At 47.5% G+C, this 19,635-nt stretch overlaps 1 protein-coding gene across 1 annotated transcript in view; it reads left to right on the top strand.

The window, feature by feature from the left end:
• Window positions 1-214: 214 nt before the first annotated feature.
• The window catches only part of LOC106572865 (sortilin), a 95,552-nt gene continuing 76,131 nt past the window's right edge, over window positions 215-19,635 (top strand). Inside the window, exon 1 of the mRNA XM_014147408.2 lies at window positions 215-767. Within this exon, the coding sequence (XP_014002883.1) occupies window positions 501-767 (267 nt within the window). The 5' untranslated portion in view covers window positions 215-500. The remainder of the gene's footprint in view (window positions 768-19,635) is intronic.

The raw sequence follows: 19,635 nt of genomic DNA, 5'->3' as shown, positions 1-19,635 counted from the left end.
CATATTAACAAATATTGATCAAGCTCACTGAAGGGACAAATCATTCCATAATATAATAGCTGTCGTGCCCTCAACCAAGCTGGCAAAGCTATTTGTGAGGTGGGATGTGCTATTGAGGTCTTAACCAATCAGAAGACAAATTTCTCGTGTCAAACACAGTAAAAGCCAATCACAGTGGGCTGTCTGCAAAGGGCTATCCAATATCAATGCCATTGACACAATTTCTGGCCAAGCAGTTGCACGGTGGACAATTGGACGTAATGCATCTCGGCAAATTAATGCGCCTGATTTGTTTTTAGAAACGGAGTTTATGACCGGTGGAGAGCGTACAAAGCCGCAGTAGGCTACCACTCGCTGTCAGGGATACTGGTTGTTGTTGATGTCATCGGTTGTCGTGTTCGAACCGGAGCGACCGTCAATTTATAGTCAGGATTACTAGAATAACAAAATAAAGCCTACAATAAAAGTAGCTAGGTTTTTTGGGGGGGCGCACAGTGAGTATGGGAATTCTAACGCACTGTGTTTTACTTTTTATATTCCAGCATTTGACGTCAGCTTATGATTTTAAAGAAGGACTAGATAACAACGGACGGTATGAATTTGTGAAAGATCCTAGTTTGAATATCGAAAAGAGATCTGCTTATGTAGAATTAGACCAGTTTGACTCTGAATCACCCGACCACATTCGGAGCAGGAGAAGCGCTGATCAAGGGGACTGTAAAAGTCTCCAGGGATTCGACACCAAGTTGACTAACAACACCCACACCGTAAGTTAACCCTGCAGGTCCGGTTTGACTTCTCTTCTCACCGGTATAATAGGCTAATGTTCTGCAGGTGACACGTTACCTGGATAATTATCATAACAATAAGAAAATGACTTGGGTTTTAACAGTACAACTGATTTTTTTTTTTTATTTCATTTTTTTTACCGTTAACATGCAACTAACCACACATGATCTATTCGCCAGCTTCTTGCATGAGATCAATCTGTCATGTTTCACAGCTCACTCAATTTTAGTCAAGCCAGTTGATACTGACACAAGTAGGCTACTGTATTTAAAGATGACGTCAACCCAAATACAGAGCAGGATTATGGGTTAATATTTAGTTTAGCATCTCTGTAGCTAATTGTTTAAGGGTACCTGTAAATAATCTATCAAGTTTAATCTTTAGTGAGTTTCGCATCCAGTTGGTCTGTAATACAGTTGTAATACAGCATAGGTATACAATGATCAATTCTACTGGTGTATCTTGCCCAGGGCCTAACTGCATTGAGGCCAGTATCTAGTCAGTCTAGTGTATGTACACACATACTTACAGTGGGGTCCCGAAATTATTGACACCCTTGATGAAGATGAACAATAATGTGTGAAATTAATAATTAAAATACTGAGCTATTGTATGCTCATCTTTGGGGGAAATTGTTATTTTATACTGGTACAATTGCTCAGAGAAAGAGGTATTGTTTAACAAGTCAAATTTTTTCTTGTAAAATAAAGTAGTCCAAAGTGTAGTATTTGGTCCCATATCTCTAGCACTCAATGACTAGATAAAGCTTGTGAATCTACAAACGTGTTGGATGCATTTGCAGTTTGTTTTGGTTGTGTTTCAGATACATTTGAGCACAATATCGATGAATGGTAATAATGTATTGTCATTTTTGGAGTCACTCTTTCCCTAATCATGGTAGCATCCACATTCATGTAAAAGTGTTTAGAGGAGTTTGTAGAGTCACAAACTTGATGTAGTCATTGCGTGCTAGGAATATGGGACCAAATACTAAACTTTTGACTACTTTATTTATAAGAATCTTTAGGGGTGTCAATCATTTTTGACCCCTACCTTTTTTTTTTTGAAAATAAATGATTTACTTGTTAAACAAAATATATTTCGCTGAGGAATTGTATTAGTATAAAATACTATAATTTCCACATTGATTTGAGCATACAATAGTTCAGCGTTTTTAATAGTTTATTTTATACAGTCATTATTGCTCATCTTTATCAAGGTTGTCAGTAATATCAGACCCTGTTGTATGTGTCTCTCACCTCTTCTCTAATAGTTAGGAATCTGACCTATATTTCCTCCGAGGAATGATGCTGCTGTACTTCATACTAGGCCTGGCCTAACTGCCGTCTTTTCATTTTCTGCTTCAGTGTGTACAGAGGGGAAATTAGCATTATTATTTTTCAATAAGAGAACAGGTGAAACCTAGTGTTTGTTTGGCAATTTAGGTGACTCATAGAATTCTGCTACCTATAGTTCTGACTAGACCTGGCATGACTTCTTAGTTTTCATGATCTTCCTCCGTGTGAATTTCTATTGCCTGTGCGTATAGAGGAAGTGGGTGTGCGTTTGGTTGTTAGGCAATTAGGTTACAAGATACACAAATGCAAAGTGTTTCTGCATTTGAAAGCACATTCTTAACATTTAGACTATACAGTAGAACAGATGCATTGGGGCTAGACCCATATTCCTATGCTTTTGACTATACATTCTTAACATTTAGACTAGGCAGAAGTGATTTAAAATTGGGAGTATATTATGAAGTTCTTGCCACTGACTGGCCACCCCTCATAGCCTGGTTCCTCTCTAGGTTTCTTCCTAGGTTCTGGTCTTTCTAGGGAGTTTTTCCTAGCCACCGTGCTTCTACACCTGCACTGCTTGCTGTTTGGGGTTTTAGGCTGGGTTTCTGTACAGCACTTTGTGACATCAGCTGATGTAAGAAGGACTTTATAAATACATTTGACTGACTGTCTTTTCTTAATGATGTTGTCCTCAACCACTGTGTAGCTAGCTCTAACTAAGGACGTAGTGTAATTTAGGATCACCAGATGTCTTTTGGAGGCAGGGCTATCTTACTATCTGGCTGTGTCAACATTGGACAGATAGACCAGCTTAACAACGTCTTACCCAATGCATCCGCATTCTACTCCGCTAACATACAGCATACCCACAGACAACTCGTTGAGTTAGTTTGTAGTTCCTGGTAAGAATTTGTGTATGACCAGTTCTTGATTTTCCCCCCCCCCACACAACTGTCCTTCATTTCCTGTAACAAGTAGCAACAAATTGCATTTAGTATAAACTTTTAGTTGGAATTGGTACCTTTTAAAAAAAAATAATATGTCCTTCTAAATAATAGGTTCCTCCTATGTCTGACTGTGTATGATGTTATGATAATTACATCAGCCAGCTCGACATGCATCAGAGGAGGAGGACTAAAGATCCCGAAAAAGTCTGATGCATCTGCAGCCACGGCCTATAGTTGATGCATCAGATGGAACGCCAGGCATGGAACGCCAGGACCTGAGGGAAAAGAGCAGGGACACCACCTCTGACACCGGTTACCCCCCCCACCTTCCCAGCACACCATTATTTTCTGTGCACCAAGATGCAAATTTACTGTTGGAGAAAAAGCCCCTTTTTATAATATAACCATATTAACTGTTGCCATGTGGACTAGACTACAGTTCAGCAGAGGTGTTTTTAGGACTTCCACATGGGGATTTTCCTTTAGCAGGGTCCACTTGTGGTAAGTTCAATTGATTGGACATGATTTGGAAAGGCAAAAACCAAGCCATGAGGTCAAAGGAATTGTCTGTAGAGCTCTGAGACAGGATTGTGTCGAAGCACAGATCTGGGGAAGGGTACCAAAACATTTCTGCAGCATAGAAGGTCCCCAAGAACACAGTGGCCTCCATCATTCTTAAATGGAAGAAGTTTGGAACCACAAAGACACTTCCTAGAGCCGGCCACCCGGCCAAACTGAGCAATCAGGGGAGAAGGGCCTTGATCAGGGAGGTGACCAAGAACCTGATGGTCACTCTGACAGAGCTCCAGGGTTCCTCTGTGGAGATGGGAGAACCTTCCAGAAGGACAACCATCTCTGCAGCACTCCACCAGTCAGGCCTTTATGGTAGAGTGGCCAGACGGAAGCAACTCCACAGTAAAAAGCACATGGAGTTTCTAAAAGGCACCTAAAGACTCTCAGACCATGAGAAACAAGATTCATTGTTTGGTTGATTGGTTGTTTTTCAGCGGCAGGGACTGGGAAACTAGTCAGGATCGAGGGAAAGATGAACGGAGCAAAGTACAGAGAGATCCTTGATGAAAACCTGCTCCAGAGCTTTCAGGACCTCAGACTGGGGCGACGGTTCACCTTCCAACAGGACAATGACCCTAAGCACTCAGCCAAGACAATGCAGGGGTGGCTTCGGGGCAAGTCTCTGTATGTCCTTGAATGGCCCGGACTTGAACCCGATCTAACATGTCTGGAGAGACCTGAAAATAGCGTGCAGCAAAGGTCACCATCAAAACTGTCAGAGCTTGAGAGGATCTGCAGAGATTAATGGGAGAAACTCCCAAAATACAGGTGTGCCAAGCTTGAAGCGCCACACCCAAGAAGACTCAAGGCTGTAATCGCTGCCAAAGGTGCTTCAACAAAATACGAAGTACCTTCCAGTTCTCTGCTGCCAATGACTGGAATGAACTGCAAAAATCACTGAAGCTGGAGACTCATGTCTCCCTCACTAACTTTAAGCACCAGCTGTCAGAGCAGCTCACAGATCACTGCACCTGTACATAGCCCATCTGTAAATACCCCATCCAACTACCTCATCCCCATACTGTATTTATTTATCTTGCTTCTTTGCACCCCAGTATCTCTACTTGCACATTAATCTTCTGCACATCTATTACTCCAGTGTTTAATTGCTAGATTGTAATTACTTCGCCACCATGGCCTATTTATTGCCATACCTCCCTTACCTCATTTGCACACACTGTATATAGACTTTATCTACTGTGTTATTGACTGTATGTTTGTTTATTCCATGTGTGTTGTATGTGTCGAACTGCTTTGCTTTATCTTGGCCAGGTCGCAGTTGCAAATGAGAACTTGTTCTCAACTGGCCTACCTGGTTAAATACAGGTAGTACATTTGCAAAAATTTCAAAACTTGTTTTTGCTTTGTCATTATGGGATATTGAGTGTAGGTTGATGTGGGGGGGGGGAAACAATTTCATCGATTTTAGAATATGGCTGTAATGTAAAAAGTGAAGGGGTCTGAATTCTTACCTGCATTTTCCTGGTATGATTTAGGTCCACTTATAAAATCTATGCCAAGGTGCATTGATGCTGTTCTGGCAGCTTGTGGTATCACAACATCCATTTAAGACCCTTATTGTGGTGTTTCCTTAGTTTTGGCAGAAACCTGTATGTGCTTCTGATAACTTAATCCACAGTAATGATATATATAAAAAAAAAAAAAATTAATTACTGTGGATTAAGTTCAGAAGCACATACAGGTTTCCAAGACATGCCATCTTTGTTGGTAAAAATCTACTTCCTTGATTTCAAACGCGCCATGGAGTCTTCACATAGGAATGAATGGTGTGACGTCAATGGATTTATCCATTTATACACTGAACAAAAATATAAAACGCAATATGTAAAGTGTTGGTCCCATGTTTCATGAGCTGAACGAGCTTATCCTTCTCAAATGTACACCTTGTGCTGCAGACAATAAAAGGCCACTATAATGTGCAGTTTTGTCATTGCAAAGCTGTCATCAAGGCAAAGGGTGGCTACTGAAGAATCTCAAATCTAAAATATATTTTGATTTGTTTAACACTTTTTGGGTTACTACATGAGTCCATGTGTTATTTCATTTTTGAAGTCTTCACTATTATTCTACAAAATATAGAAAATGGGGGAAAAAATGTAAATGTATAACGAATGATCCTCTGTGGCTCCTGTGGTTGAATTAAAATATTTTGCCTCTTTGACCTATTTTAATTTTTTCCCCTATTTTCTATATTTTGTAGAATAATAGTGAAGACTTCAAAAATGAAATAGGTCAAAGAGTTGCCCCCTCTCATTGAGGATCTCAAGATGAAGGCCAACCTGGGTACTGCAGGCTGTTGGTAGCAACTAAATGATCCTTAACTTCTTCTGTGTTTACACAAGATGTCCTGATTTGTAAAAAAATATTTTTTTATTTTGTTTTTTATAATAGAAGCAAGTATTCGTTCCATGATTTATTGTCTTAGAAAAAAATGTATTTATACAAATATTGTCAATTACCGATTCATTATAATGGTGTTCCTGCTTTCTGGATCTTCATAGCTTCAATGAGAGGGGTAGTTGTTCTCCCCTGGGTCCAATATACTGCTGTTTGGGTACCGTACAGTAGAGCTCTGCTACCCGACATTATACATTGGGTTATGGCCGGGTAGGTCCTGTTTTTGTTATTTTCTCATCAATACCTAGGGTACGGGTAGATCATCACAAAATTGATCACAACATTTTTTAAAGTTGAGCCATTTTGCACATGCTCAGTCATGTCTGACTAAGATCATTTAGCAGATGCTCTTATCCAGAGCAGTAGTAACTAGGCAAGTCAATTTAAGAACAAATTGTTATTTTACAATGACGGCCTACCAGAAGGTAAAAGGCCTCCTGCGTGGACGGGGACTGGGATTAAAAATGTAGGACGAAACGCACATCACTACAAGAGAGACAACACAACATAGAGACCTACAGTAAGACAACAGCATGGCAGCAACACATGAAAACACAGCATAGTAGCAGCACAACATGGTAGCGAACACAACATGACAACAACATGGTAGCAGCACAACATGGTAGCAGCACAAAACATGAAAGAAACATTATTGGGCACAGACAACAGCACAAAGGGCAAGAAGGTAGAGACAACAATACATCACACGAAGCAACCAACTGTCAGTAAGAGTGTCCATGATTGAGTCTTTGAATGAAGAGATAAAACTGTCCAGTTTGAGTGTTTGTTGCAGCCCGTTCCAGTCGCTAGCTGCAGCGAACTGAAAAGAGGAGAGACCCAGAGATGTGTGCTTTGGGGATCTTTTAACAGAATGTGACTGGCAGAACCGGTGTTGTATGTGGAGGATGAGGGCTGCAGTAGATATCTCAGATAGGGGAGCATGAGGCCTGATCAGATCAGCCCAAGTGGAGCCGTTGCTATGGATACTCAGACTCAGAGAGCCATGAGAAGACTGCATGCAGAGCAAGCTGCGCGCAGGGAGCGAGTGACTGACAGAGAGGAGCAGCTAATGGATTTACTAACAGAATAAGTGATTTTGGGGTTTCGGGCTGGCCCTTTTAAATTTGGCAGAAGCAATCAGGCCTGGATAGGGTAGGGCCTGAACATTCACAGGCATGGGTAAGGCTTCAGATTCATGCCTGTACAGGACTCTACCATACAGCATAGTTCCAGAGCAGTTTATAGCAGACCTGGGTTTAAATACTATTTGAAATCTTTCAAATGTATTCAATACTTTTGAGAGTTTGCCTGAAGTGTCCAAGTGGGTTGGATGTTTCTATTGCAACAGGCAATCTCAATAAAGCACAGATGTATTTGAACCCAGGTCTGGTTTCTAGACCCAGCTGTAGGACTGTTTTAGGTACAGTTCTGTTCCAGAGCATTACAGGACTACTGACTGCAGCCTGGGCCTAATCTATGGATGAGTACACAAATTTACACAAATTTAACAGACATTCTTATTCAGAGAGTGCATACATGTCTTGCTACCATGCTGTGTTGGCATGTTTTGCTGCCTTGTTATGTTGTCGTCTTAGGTCTCTCTTTATGTAGTGTTGTGTCTCTCTTGTTGTGATGTGTGTTTTTGTCCTATATTTATTTATATTGTATTATTTATTTTTTTATCCCAGCCCCCGTCTCCGCAGGAGGACTTTTGCCTTTTTGGTAGGCCGTCATTGTAAATAAGAATTTCTTCTTAACTGACTTGCCTAGTTAAAGAAAGGTTTAAATAAAATGCATGTTTATACTGGTCCCTCGTGGGAATCGAACCCACAACCCTGGCGTTACATGTTCTACCAACTGAGCCACACAGGACCTCGATGAGATTGAGAGTTTATTTTAAGTGGGTTATTCAGGCCAGCAGGACCAACAAGCTCGTGGGTACAGGGCAAAAATGGAAAATTATTTCAATCAATGTCATTTATGTCACTTAGTTTTAAACGTTGTATGACATCGTCCCACCCATGAACTGTTATTGAAGACTTCATGACATGGAGTTTGACTCTATTTAAAGTGGGGTTGGGAAAGGTATGTTGGTGCAGCTTCTGCCAGTGAGGACACTGTCTTAATGAACTCTTTATGCAGGCATAATGACATGGACCTAATGATATCCAGGTTTGTCCCTTCTTTTTCCAGAAGGTTTGACAGTTGATTGACAGTTTGGGACTGGTTGTGCTAGTCCAGCCTCAGCCTGTGAGAACATTAAGGGTCTGAAGCCTATGCCACTGGTCGGCACGCTAAGGATTAAGGGTACTTGATTGTGTACACTTTAACACTTCACTGTCAACATGAGATGTTTTGTAATACTTAGAGGGAGAGGCATGGTACAGAATTAGGTTGGGAGAGGGAGATGTATGGTACAGCACTAGGTTGGGAGAGGGCGAGGTATGGTGCAGCACTAGGTTGGGAGAGGTATGGTACAGCACTAGGTTGGGAGAGGTATGGTACAGTGTTAGGTTGGGAGAGGTATGGTACAGCACTAGGTTGGGAGAGGCATGGTACAGCGTTAGGTTGGGAGAGGGAGAGGTATGGTGAAGCATTAGGTTGGGAGAGGGAGAGGTATGGTACAGCATTAGGTTGGGAGAGGTATGGTACAGGATTAGGTTGGGAGAGGGAGAGGTATGGTACAGCATTAGGTTGGGAGAGGGAGAGGTATGGTACAGCATTAGGTTGGGAGAGGTATGGTACAGCACTAGGTTGGGAGAGGTATGGTACAGCACTAGGTTGGGAGAGGTATGGTACAGCACTAGGTTGGGAGAGGTATGGTACAGCACTAGGTTGGGAGGGGTATGGTACAGCACTAGGTTGGGAGAGGTATGGTACAGCATTAGGTTGGGAGTGGGAGAGGTATGGTACAGCATTAGGTTGGGAGAGGGAGAGGTATGGTACAGCATTAGGTTGGGAGAGGGAGAGGTATGGTACAGCACTAGGTTGGGAGAGGGAGCGGTATGGTACAGCACTAGGTTGGGAGAGGCATGGTACAGCACTAGGTTGGGAGAGGGAGAGGTATGGTACAGCACTAGGTTGGGAGAGGGAGAGTCATGGTACAGAATTAGGTTGGGAGAGGGAGATGTATGGTACAGCACTAGGTTGGGAGAGGTATGGTACAGCACTAGGTTGGGAGAGGTATGGTACAGCACTAGGTTGGGAGAGGGAGAGGTATGGTACAGCACTAGGTTGGGAGAGGGAGAGGTATGGTACAGTATTAGGTTGGGAGAGGTATGGTACAGCACTAGGTTGGGAGAGGTATGGTACAGCACTAGGTTGGGAGGGGTATGGTACAGCACTAGGTTGGGAGGGGTATGGTACAGCACTAGGTTGGGAGAGGTATGGTACAGCATTAGGTTGGGAGTGGGAGAGGTATGGTACAGCATTAGGTTGGGAGTGGGAGAGGTATGGTACAGCACTAGGTTGGGAGAGGGAGAGGTATGGTACAGCATTAGGTTGGGAGAGGGAGAGGTATGGTACAGCATTAGGTTGGGAGTGGGAGAGGTATGGTACAGCACTAGGTTGGGAGAGGGAGAGGTATGGTACAGCACTAGGTTGGGAGAGGGAGAGGTATGGTACAGCATTAGGTTGGGAGTGGGAGAGGTATGGTACAGCACTAGGTTGGGAGAGGGAGCGGTATGGTACAGCACTAGGTTGGGAGAGGCATGGTACAGCACTAGGTTGGGAGAGGGAGAGGTATGGTACAGCACTAGGTTGGGAGAGGGAGAGTCATGGTACAGAATTAGGTTGGGAGAGGGAGATGTATGGTACAGCACTAGGTTGGGAGAGGGAGAGGTATGGTACAGCACTAGGTTGGGAGAGGGAGAGGTATGGTACAGCACTAGGTTGGGAGAGGGAGAGGTATGGTACAGTATTAGGTTGGGAGAGGTATGGTACAGCACTAGGTTGGGAGAGGGAGAGGCATGGTACAGAATTAGGTTAGGAGAGGGAGATGTATGGTACAGCACTAGGTTGGGAGAGGTATGGTACAGCACTAGGTTGGGAGAGGGAGAGGTATGGTACAGCACTAGGTTGGGAGAGGGAGAGGTATGGTACAGCACTAGGTTGGGAGAGGTATGGTACAGCATTAGGTTGGGAGAGGGAGAGGGAGAGGTATGGTACAGCACTAGGTTGGGAGAGGTATGGTACAGCACTAGGTTGGGAGAGGTATGGTACAGCATTAGGTTGGGAGTGGGAGAGGTATGGTACAGCATTAGGTTGGGAGAGGTATGGTACAGCATTAGGTTGGGAGAGGGAGAGGTATGGTACAGCATTAGGTTGGGAGAGGTATGGTACAGCACTAGGTTGGGAGAGGGAGAGGTATGGTACAGAATTAGGATGGGAGAGGGAGAGGTATGGTACAGAATTAGGATGGGAGAGGGAGAGGTATGGTACAGCATTGGGTTGGGAGAGGTATGGTACAGCATTAGGTTGGGAGAGGGAGAGGTATGGTACAGCACTAGGTTGGGAGAGGTATGGTACAGCACTAGGTTGGGAGAGGGAGAGGTATGGTACAGCACTAGGTTGGGAGAGTTATGGTACAGCACTAGGTTGGGAGAGGTATGGTACAGCATTAGGTTGGGAGAGGTATGGTACAGAATTAGGTTGGGAGAGGGAGAGGTATGGTACAGCACTAGGTTGGGAGAGGTATGGTACAGCACTAGGTTGGGAGAGGTATGGTACAGCACTAGGTTGGGAGAGGTATGGTACAGCATTAGGTTGGGAGAGGTATGGTACAGCATTAGGTTGGGAGAGGGAGAGGGAGAGGTATGGTACAGCATTGGGTTGGGAGAGGTATGGTACAGCATTAGGTTGGGAGAGGGAGAGGTATGGTACAGCACTAGGTTGGGAGAGGTATGGTACAGCATTAGGTTGGGAGAGGTATGGTACAGAATTAGGTTGGGAGAGGCATGGTACAGCACTAGGTTGGGAGAGGTATGGTACAGAACTAGGTTGGGAGAGGTATGGTAAAGCATTAGGTTGGGAGAGGTATGGTACAGCATTAGGTTGGGAGAGGGAGAGGGAGAGGTATGGTACAGCACTAGGTTGGGAGAGGTATGGTACAGAACTAGGTTGGGAGAGGTATGGTAAAGCATTAGGTTGGGAGAGGGAGAGGTATGGTACAGCACTAGGTTGGGAGAGGGAGAGGTATGGTACAGCACTAGGTTGGGAGAGGGAGAGGTATGGTACAGCACTAGGTTGGGAGAGGGAGCGGTATGGTACAGCACTAGGTTGGGAGAGGGAGAGGTATGGTACAGCATTAGGTTGGGAGAGGGAGAGGTATGGTACAGCACTAGGTTGGGAGAGGGAGCGGTATGGTACAGCACTAGGTTGGGAGAGGTATGGTACAGCATTAGGTTGGGAGAGGTATGGTACAGCATTAGGTTGGGAGAGGCATGGTACAGCACTAGGTTGGGAGAGGTATGGTACAGCATTAGGTTGGGAGAGGGAGAGGTATGGTACAGCATTAGGTTGGGAGAGGGAGAGGGAGAGGTATGGTACAGCACTAGGTTGGGAGAGGTCTGGTACAGCACTAGGTTGGGAGAGGTATGGTAAAGCATTAGGTTGGGAGTGGGAGAGGTATGGTACAGCATTAGGTTGGGAGAGGGAGAGGTATGGTACAGCACTAGGTTGGGAGAGGGAGAGGTATGGTACAGCACTAGGTTGGGAGAGGGAGCGGTATGGTACAGCACTAGGTTGGGAGAGGTATGGTACAGCATTAGGTAGGGAGAGGTATGGTACAGCATTAGGTTGGGAGAGGTATGGTACAGCATTAGGTTGGGAGAGGCATGGTACAGCACTAGGTTGGGAGAGGTATGGTGCAGCATTAGGTTGGGAGAGGGAGAGGTATGGTACAGCATTGGGTTGGGAGAGGTATGGTACAGCATTGGGTTGGGAGAGGTATGGTACAGCATTAGGTTGGGAGAGGGAGAGGTATGGTACAGCACTAGGTTGGGAGAGGGAGAGGTATGGTACAGCATTAGGTTGGGAGAGGTATGGTACAGCATTAGGTTGGGAGATGGAGAGGTATGGTACAGCATTAGGTTGGGAGAGGGAGAGGGAGAGGTATGGTACAGCACTAGGTTGGGAGAGGTATGGTACAGCACTAGGTTGGGAGAGGTATGGTACAGCATTAGGTTGGGAGAGGGAGAGGTATGGTACAGCATTAGGTTGGGAGTGGGAGAGGTATGGTACAGCACTAGGTTGGGAGAGGGAGAGGTATGGTACAGCACTAGGTTGGGAGAGGGAGAGGTATGGTACAGCACTAGGTTGGGAGAGGGAGAGGTATGGTACAGCATTAGGTTGGGAGAGGGAGAGGTATGGTACAGCATTAGGTTGGGAGAGGGAGAGGTATGGTACAGCACTAGGTTGGGAGAGGGAGAGGTATGGTACAGCACTAGGTTGGGAGAGGGAGCGGTATGGTACAGCATTAGGTTGGGAGAGGTATGGTACAGCATTAGGTTGGGAGAGGGAGATGTATGGTACAGCATTAGGTTGGGAGAGGGAGAGGTATGGTACAGCATTAGGTTGGGAGAGGGAGAGGTATGGTACAGCACTAGGTTGGGAGAGGGAGAGGTATGGTACAGCACTAGGTTGGGAGAGGTATGGTACAGCATTAGGTTGGGAGTGGGAGAGGTATGGTACAGCATTAGGTTGGGAGAGGTATGGTACAGCATTAGGTTGGGAGAGGTATGGTACAGCATTAGGTTGGGAGAGGGAGAGGTATGGTACAGCATTAGGTTGGGAGAGGGAGAGGTATGGTACAGCACTAGGTTGGGAGAGGTATGGTACAGCACTAGGTTGGGAGAGGTATGGTACAGCATTAGGTTGGGAGTGGGAGAGGTATGGTACAGCACTAGGTTGGGAGAGGGAGAGGTATGGTACAGCACTAGGTTGGGAGAGGGAGCGGTATGGTACAGCACTAGGTTGGGAGAGGTATGGTACAGCATTAGGTTGGGAGAGGTATGGTACAGCATTAGGTTGGGAGAGGTATGGTACAGCATTAGGTTGGGAGAGGTATGGTACAGCACTAGGTTGGGAGAGGGAGAGGTATGGTACAGCATTAGGTTGGGAGAGGGAGAGGTATGGTACAGCATTAGGTTGGGAGAGGGAGAGGTATGGTACAGCATTAGGTTGGGAGAGGGAGAGGTATGGTACAGCACTAGGTTGGGAGAGGTATGGTACAGCACTAGGTTGGGAGAGGGAGCGGTATGGTACAGCACTAGGTTGGGAGAGGTATGGTACAGCATTAGGTTGGGAGAGGTATGGTACAGCATTAGGTTGGGAGAGGTATGGTACAGCATTAGGTTGGGAGAGGTATGGTACAGCATTAGGTTGGGAGAGGTATGGTACAGCATTAGGTTGGGAGAGGGAGAGGTATGGTACAGCATTAGGTTGGGAGAGGGAGATGTATGGTACAGCACTAGGTTGGGAGAGGGAGAGGTATGGTACAGCACTAGGTTGGGAGAGGGAGCGGTATGGTACAGCATTAGGTTGGGAGTGGGAGAGGTATGGTACAGCACTAGGTTGGGAGAGGGAGAGGTATGGTACAGCATTAGGTTGGGAGAGGGAGAGGTATGGTACAGCATTAGGTTGGGAGAGGGAGAGGTATGGTACAGCACTAGGTTGGGAGAGGGAGAGGTATGGTACAGCACTAGGTTGGGAGAGGGAGCGGTATGGTACAGCACTAGGTTGGGAGAGGGAGCGGTATGGTACAGCATTAGGTTGGGAGAGGTATGGTACAGCATTAGGTTGGGAGAGGGAGATGTATGGTACAGCATTAGGTTGGGAGAGGGAGAGGTATGGTACAGCATTAGGTTGGGAGAGGGAGAGGTATGGTACAGCATTAGGTTGGGAGAGGGAGAGGTATGGTACAGCACTAGGTTGGGAGAGGGAGAGGTATGGTACAGCACTAGGTTGGGAGAGGGAGAGGTATGGTACAGCACTAGGTTGGGAGAGGTATGGTACAGCATTAGGTTGGGAGAGGTATGGTACAGCATTAGGTTGGGAGTGGGAGAGGTATGGTACAGCACTAGGTTGGGAGAGGGAGAGGTATGGTACAGCATTAGGTTGGGAGAGGTATGGTACAGCATTAGGTTGGGAGAGGGAGAGGTATGGTACAGCATTAGGTTGGGAGAGGTATGGTACAGCATTAGGTTGGGAGAGGGAGATGTATGGTACAGCATTAGGTTGGGAGAGGTATGGTACAGCACTAGGTTGGGAGAGGGAGAGGTATGGTACAGCACTAGGTTGGGAGAGGTATGGTACAGCATTAGGTTGGGAGTGGGAGAGGTATGGTACAGCACTAGGTTGGGAGAGGGAGAGGTATGGTACAGCACTAGGTTGGGAGAGGGAGAGGTATGGTACAGCATTAGGTTGGGAGAGGGAGAGGTATGGTACAGCACTAGGTTGGGAGAGGGAGAGGTATGGTACAGCACTAGGTTGGGAGAGGGAGCGGTATGGTACAGCACTAGGTTGGGAGAGGTATGGTACAGCATTAGGTTGGGAGAGGTATGGTACAGCATTAGGTTGGGAGAGGTATGGTACAGCATTAGGTTGGGAGAGGTATGGTACAGCATTAGGTTGGGAGAGGGAGAGGTATGGTACAGCATTAGGTTGGGAGAGGGAGATGTATGGTACAGCACTAGGTTGGGAGAGGGAGAGGTATGGTACAGCACTAGGTTGGGAGAGGTATGGTACAGCATTAGGTTGGGAGAGGGAGAGGTATGGTACAGCACTAGGTTGGGAGAGGGAGAGGTATGGTACAGCACTAGGTTGGGGAGAGGTATGGTACAGCATTAGGTTGGGAGAGGGAGAGGTATGGTACAGCATTAGGTTGGGAGAGGGAGAGGTATGGTACAGCACTAGGTTGGGAGAGGTATGGTACAGCACTAGGTTGGGGGAGAGGTATGGTACAGCATTAGGTTGGGAGAGGGAGAGGTATGGTACAGCATTAGGTTGGGAGAGGGAGAGGTATGGTACAGCATTAGGTTGGGAGAGGGAGAGGTATGGTACAGCACTAGGTTGGGGAGAGGTATGGTACAGCACTAGGTTGGGAGAGGTATGGTACAGCACTAGGTTGGGAGAGGGAGAGGTATGGTACAGCATTAGGTTGGGAGAGGGAGAGGTATGGTACAGCACTAGGTTGGGAGAGGGAGCGGTATGGTACAGCACTAGGTTGGGAGAGGGAGCGGTATGGTACAGCACTAGGTTGGGAGAGGGAGGGGTATGGTACAGCACTAGGTTGGGAGAGGGAGAGGTATGGTACAGCACTAGGTTGGGAGAGGGAGAGGTATGGTACAGCACTAGGTTGGGAGAGGGAGAGGTATGGTACAGCATTAGGTTGGGAGAGGGAGAGGTATGGTACAGCACTAGGTTGGGAGAGGGAGAGGTATGGTACAGCACTAGGTTGGGAGAGGGAGCGGTATGGTACAGCATTAGGTTGGGAGAGGGAGAGGTATGGTACAGCACTAGGTTGGGAGAGGGAGAGGTATGGTACAGCACTAGGTTGGGAGAGGGAGAGGTATGGTACAGCATTAGGTTGGGAGAGGGAGAGGTATGGTACAGCATTAGGTTGGGAGAGGGAGAGGTATGGTACAGCACTAGGTTGGGAGAGGGAGAGGTATGGTACAGCACTAGGTTGGGAGAGGGAGAGGTATGGTACAGCACTAGGTTGGGAGAGGGAGAGGTATGGTACAGCACTAGGTTGGGAGAGGGAGAGGTATGGTACAGCACTAGGTTGGGAGAGGAGAGGTATGGTACAGCACTAGGTTGGGAGAGGGAGAGGTATGGTACAGCACTAGGTTGGGAGAGGGAGAGGTATGGTACAGCATTAGGTTGGGAGAGGGAGAGGTATGGTACAGCACTAGGTTGGGAGAGGGAGAGGTATGGTACAGCACTAGGTTGGGAGAGGGAGAGGTATGGTACAGCACTAGGTTGGGAGAGGGAGAGGTATGGTACAGCATTAGGTTGGGAGAGGGAGAGGTATGGTACAGCACTAGGTTGGGAGAGGGAGAGGTATGGTACAGCACTAGGTTGGGAGAGGGAGAGGTATGGTACAGCACTAGGTTGGGAGAGGGAGAGGTATGGTACAGCACTAGGTTGGGAGAGGGAGAGGTATGGTACAGCACTAGGTTGGGAGAGGGAGAGGTATGGTACAGCACTAGGTTGGGAGAGGGAGGGTATGGTACAGCACTAGGTTGGGAGAGGGAGAGGTATGGTACAGCACTAGGTTGGGAGAGGTATGGTACAGCATTAGGTTGGGAGAGGGAGAGGTATGGTACAGCATTAGGTTGGGAGAGGGAGAGGTATGGTACAGCATTAGGTTGGGAGAGGGAGAGGTATGGTACAGCACTAGGTTGGGAGAGGGAGAGGTATGGTACAGCACTAGGTTGGGAGAGGTATGGTACAGCATTAGGTTGGGAGAGGGAGAGGTATGGTACAGCACTAGGTTGGGAGAGGGAGAGGTATGGTACAGCACTAGGTTGGGAGAGGGAGGTATGGTACAGCATTAGGTTGGGAGAGGGAGAGGTATGGTACAGCACTAGGTTGGGAGAGGGAGAGGTATGGTACAGCACTAGGTTGGGAGAGGTATGGTACAGCATTAGGTTGGGAGAGGGAGAGGTATGGTACAGCATTAGGTTGGGAGAGGGAGAGGTATGGTACAGCACTAGGTTGGGAGAGGGAGAGGTATGGTACAGCACTAGGTTGGGAGAGGTATGGTACAGCATTAGGTTGGGAGAGGGAGAGGTATGGTACAGCATTAGGTTGGGAGAGGGAGAGGTATGGTACAGCACTAGGTTGGGAGAGGGAGAGGTATGGTACAGCACTAGGTTGAGGGAGAGGTATGGTACAGCATTAGGTTGGGAGAGGGAGAGGGTATGGTACAGCATTAGGTTGGGAGAGGGAGAGGTATGGTACAGCATTAGGTTGGGAGAGGGAGAGGTATGGTACAGCACTAGGTTGGGAGAGGGAGAGGTATGGTACAGCACTAGGTTGGGAGAGGTATGGTACAGCATTAGGTTGGGAGTGGGAGAGGTATGGTACAGCACTAGGTTGGGAGAGGGAGAGGTATGGTACAGCATTAGGTTGGGAGAGGGAGAGGTATGGTACAGCATTAGGTTGGGAGAGGGAGAGGTATGGTACAGCACTAGGTTGGGAGAGGGAGAGGTATGGTACAGCACTAGGTTGGGAGAGGGAGAGGTATGGTACAGCACTAGGTTGGGAGAGGTATGGTACAGCATTAGGTTGGGAGAGGTATGGTACAGCATTAGGTTGGGGAGAGGTATGGTACAGCATTAGGTTGGGAGAGGGAGAGGTATGGTACAGCATTAGGTTGGGAGAGGGAGAGGTATGGTACAGCATTAGGTTGGGAGAGGGAGAGGTATGGTACAGCACTAGGTTGGGAGAGGGAGAGGTATGGTACAGCACTAGGTTGGGAGAGGGTATGGTACAGCATTAGGTTGGGAGAGGGAGAGGTATGGTACAGCACTAGGTTGGGAGAGGGAGAGGTATGGTACAGCACTAGGTTGGGAGAGGGAGAGGTATGGTACAGCATTAGGTTGGGAGAGGGAGAGGTATGGTACAGCACTAGGTTGGGAGAGGGAGAGGTATGGTACAGCACTAGGTTGGGAGAGGTATGGTACAGCATTAGGTTGGGAGAGGGAGAGGTATGGTACAGCACTAGGTTGGGAGAGGGAGAGGTATGGTACAGCACTAGGTTGGGAGAGGGAGAGGTATGGTACAGCACTAGGTTGGGAGAGGGAGAGGTATGGTACAGCACTAGGTTGGGAGAGGGAGAGGTATGGTACAGCACTAGGTTGGGAGAGGGGTATGGTACAGCATTAGGTTGGGAGAGGGAGTGTATGGTACAGCATTAGGTTGGGAGAGGGAGAGGTATGGTACAGCATTAGGTTGGGAGAGGGAGATGTATGGTACAGCATTAGGTTGGGAGAGGGAGAGGTATGGTACAGCACTAGGTTGGGAGAGGGAGAGGTATGGTACAGCACTAGGTTGGGAGAGGGAGAGGTATGGTACAGCACTAGGTTGGGAGAGGGAGAGGTATGGTACAGCATTAGGTTGGGAGAGGGAGAGGTATGGTACAGCACTAGGTTGGGAGAGGGAGAGGTATGGTACAGCACTAGGTTGGGAGAGGTATGGTACAGCATTAGGTTGGGAGAGGGAGAGGTATGGTACAGCACTAGGTTGGGAGAGGTATGGTACAGCACTAGGTTGGGAGAGGTATGGTACAGCATTAGGTTGGGAGAGGGAGAGGTATGGTACAGCATTAGGTTGGGAGAGGGAGAGGTATGGTACAGCATTAGGTTGGGAGAGGGAGAGGTATGGTACAGCACTAGGTTGGGAGAGGGTATGGTACAGCACTAGGTTGGGAGAGGAGGTATGGTACAGCATTAGGTTGGGAGAGGGAGAGGTATGGTACAGCATTAGGTTGGGAGAGGGAGAGGTATGGTACAGCACTAGGTTGGGAGAGGGAGCGGTATGGTACAGCACTAGGTTGGGAGAGGTATGGTACAGCATTAGGTTGGGAGAGGGAGGGGTATGGTACAGCATTAGGTTGGGAGAGGGAGAGGTATGGTACAGCACTAGGTTGGGAGAGGGAGCGGTATGGTACAGCACTAGGTTGGGGGAGAGGTATGGTACAGCATTAGGTTGGGAGAGGGAGAGGTATGGTACAGCACTAGGTTGGGAGAGGGAGAGGTATGGTACAGCACTAGGTTGGGAGAGGGTATGGTACAGCATTAGGTTGGGAGAGGGAGAGGTATGGTACAGCATTAGGTTGGGAGTGGGAGAGGTATGGTACAGCACTAGGTTGGGAGAGGGAGAGGTATGGTACAGCACTAGGTTGGGAGAGGTATGGTACAGCACTAGGTTGGGAGAGGGAGAGGTATGGTACAGCATTAGGTTGGGAGAGGGAGAGGTATGGTACAGCATTAGGTTGGGAGAGGGAGAGGTATGGTACAGCACTAGGTTGGGAGAGGGAGAGGTATGGTACAGCACTAGGTTGGGAGAGGGTATGGTACAGCATTAGGTTGGGAGTGGGAGAGGTATGGTACAGCACTAGGTTGGGAGAGGGAGAGGTATGGTACAGCATTAGGTTGGGAGAGGGAGAGGTATGGTACAGCACTAGGTTGGGAGAGGGAGAGGTATGGTACAGCACTAGGTTGGGAGAGGGAGAGGTATGGTACAGCACTAGGTTGGGAGAGGGAGCGGTATGGTACAGCACTAGGTTGGGAGGAGAGGTATGGTACAGCATTAGGTTGGGAGAGGTATGGTACAGCATTAGGTTGGGAGAGGGAGAGGTATGGTACAGCATTAGGTTGGGAGAGGGAGAGGTATGGTACAGCACTAGGTTGGGAGAGGGAGATGTATGGTACAGCACTAGGTTGGGAGAGGGAGAGGTATGGTACAGCACTAGGTTGGGAGAGGTATGGTACAGCATTAGGTTGGGAGAGGGAGAGGTATGGTACAGCACTAGGTTGGGAGAGGGAGAGGTATGGTACAGCACTAGGTTGGGAGAGGTATGGTACAGCATTAGGTTGGGAGAG

This window comes from Salmo salar, chromosome ssa15 (genome assembly GCF_905237065.1).
Source record: "Salmo salar chromosome ssa15, Ssal_v3.1, whole genome shotgun sequence".
Lineage (NCBI taxonomy): Eukaryota > Metazoa > Chordata > Actinopteri > Salmoniformes > Salmonidae > Salmo > Salmo salar.
This window is presented reverse-complemented; position numbering and strand designations above follow the sequence as displayed.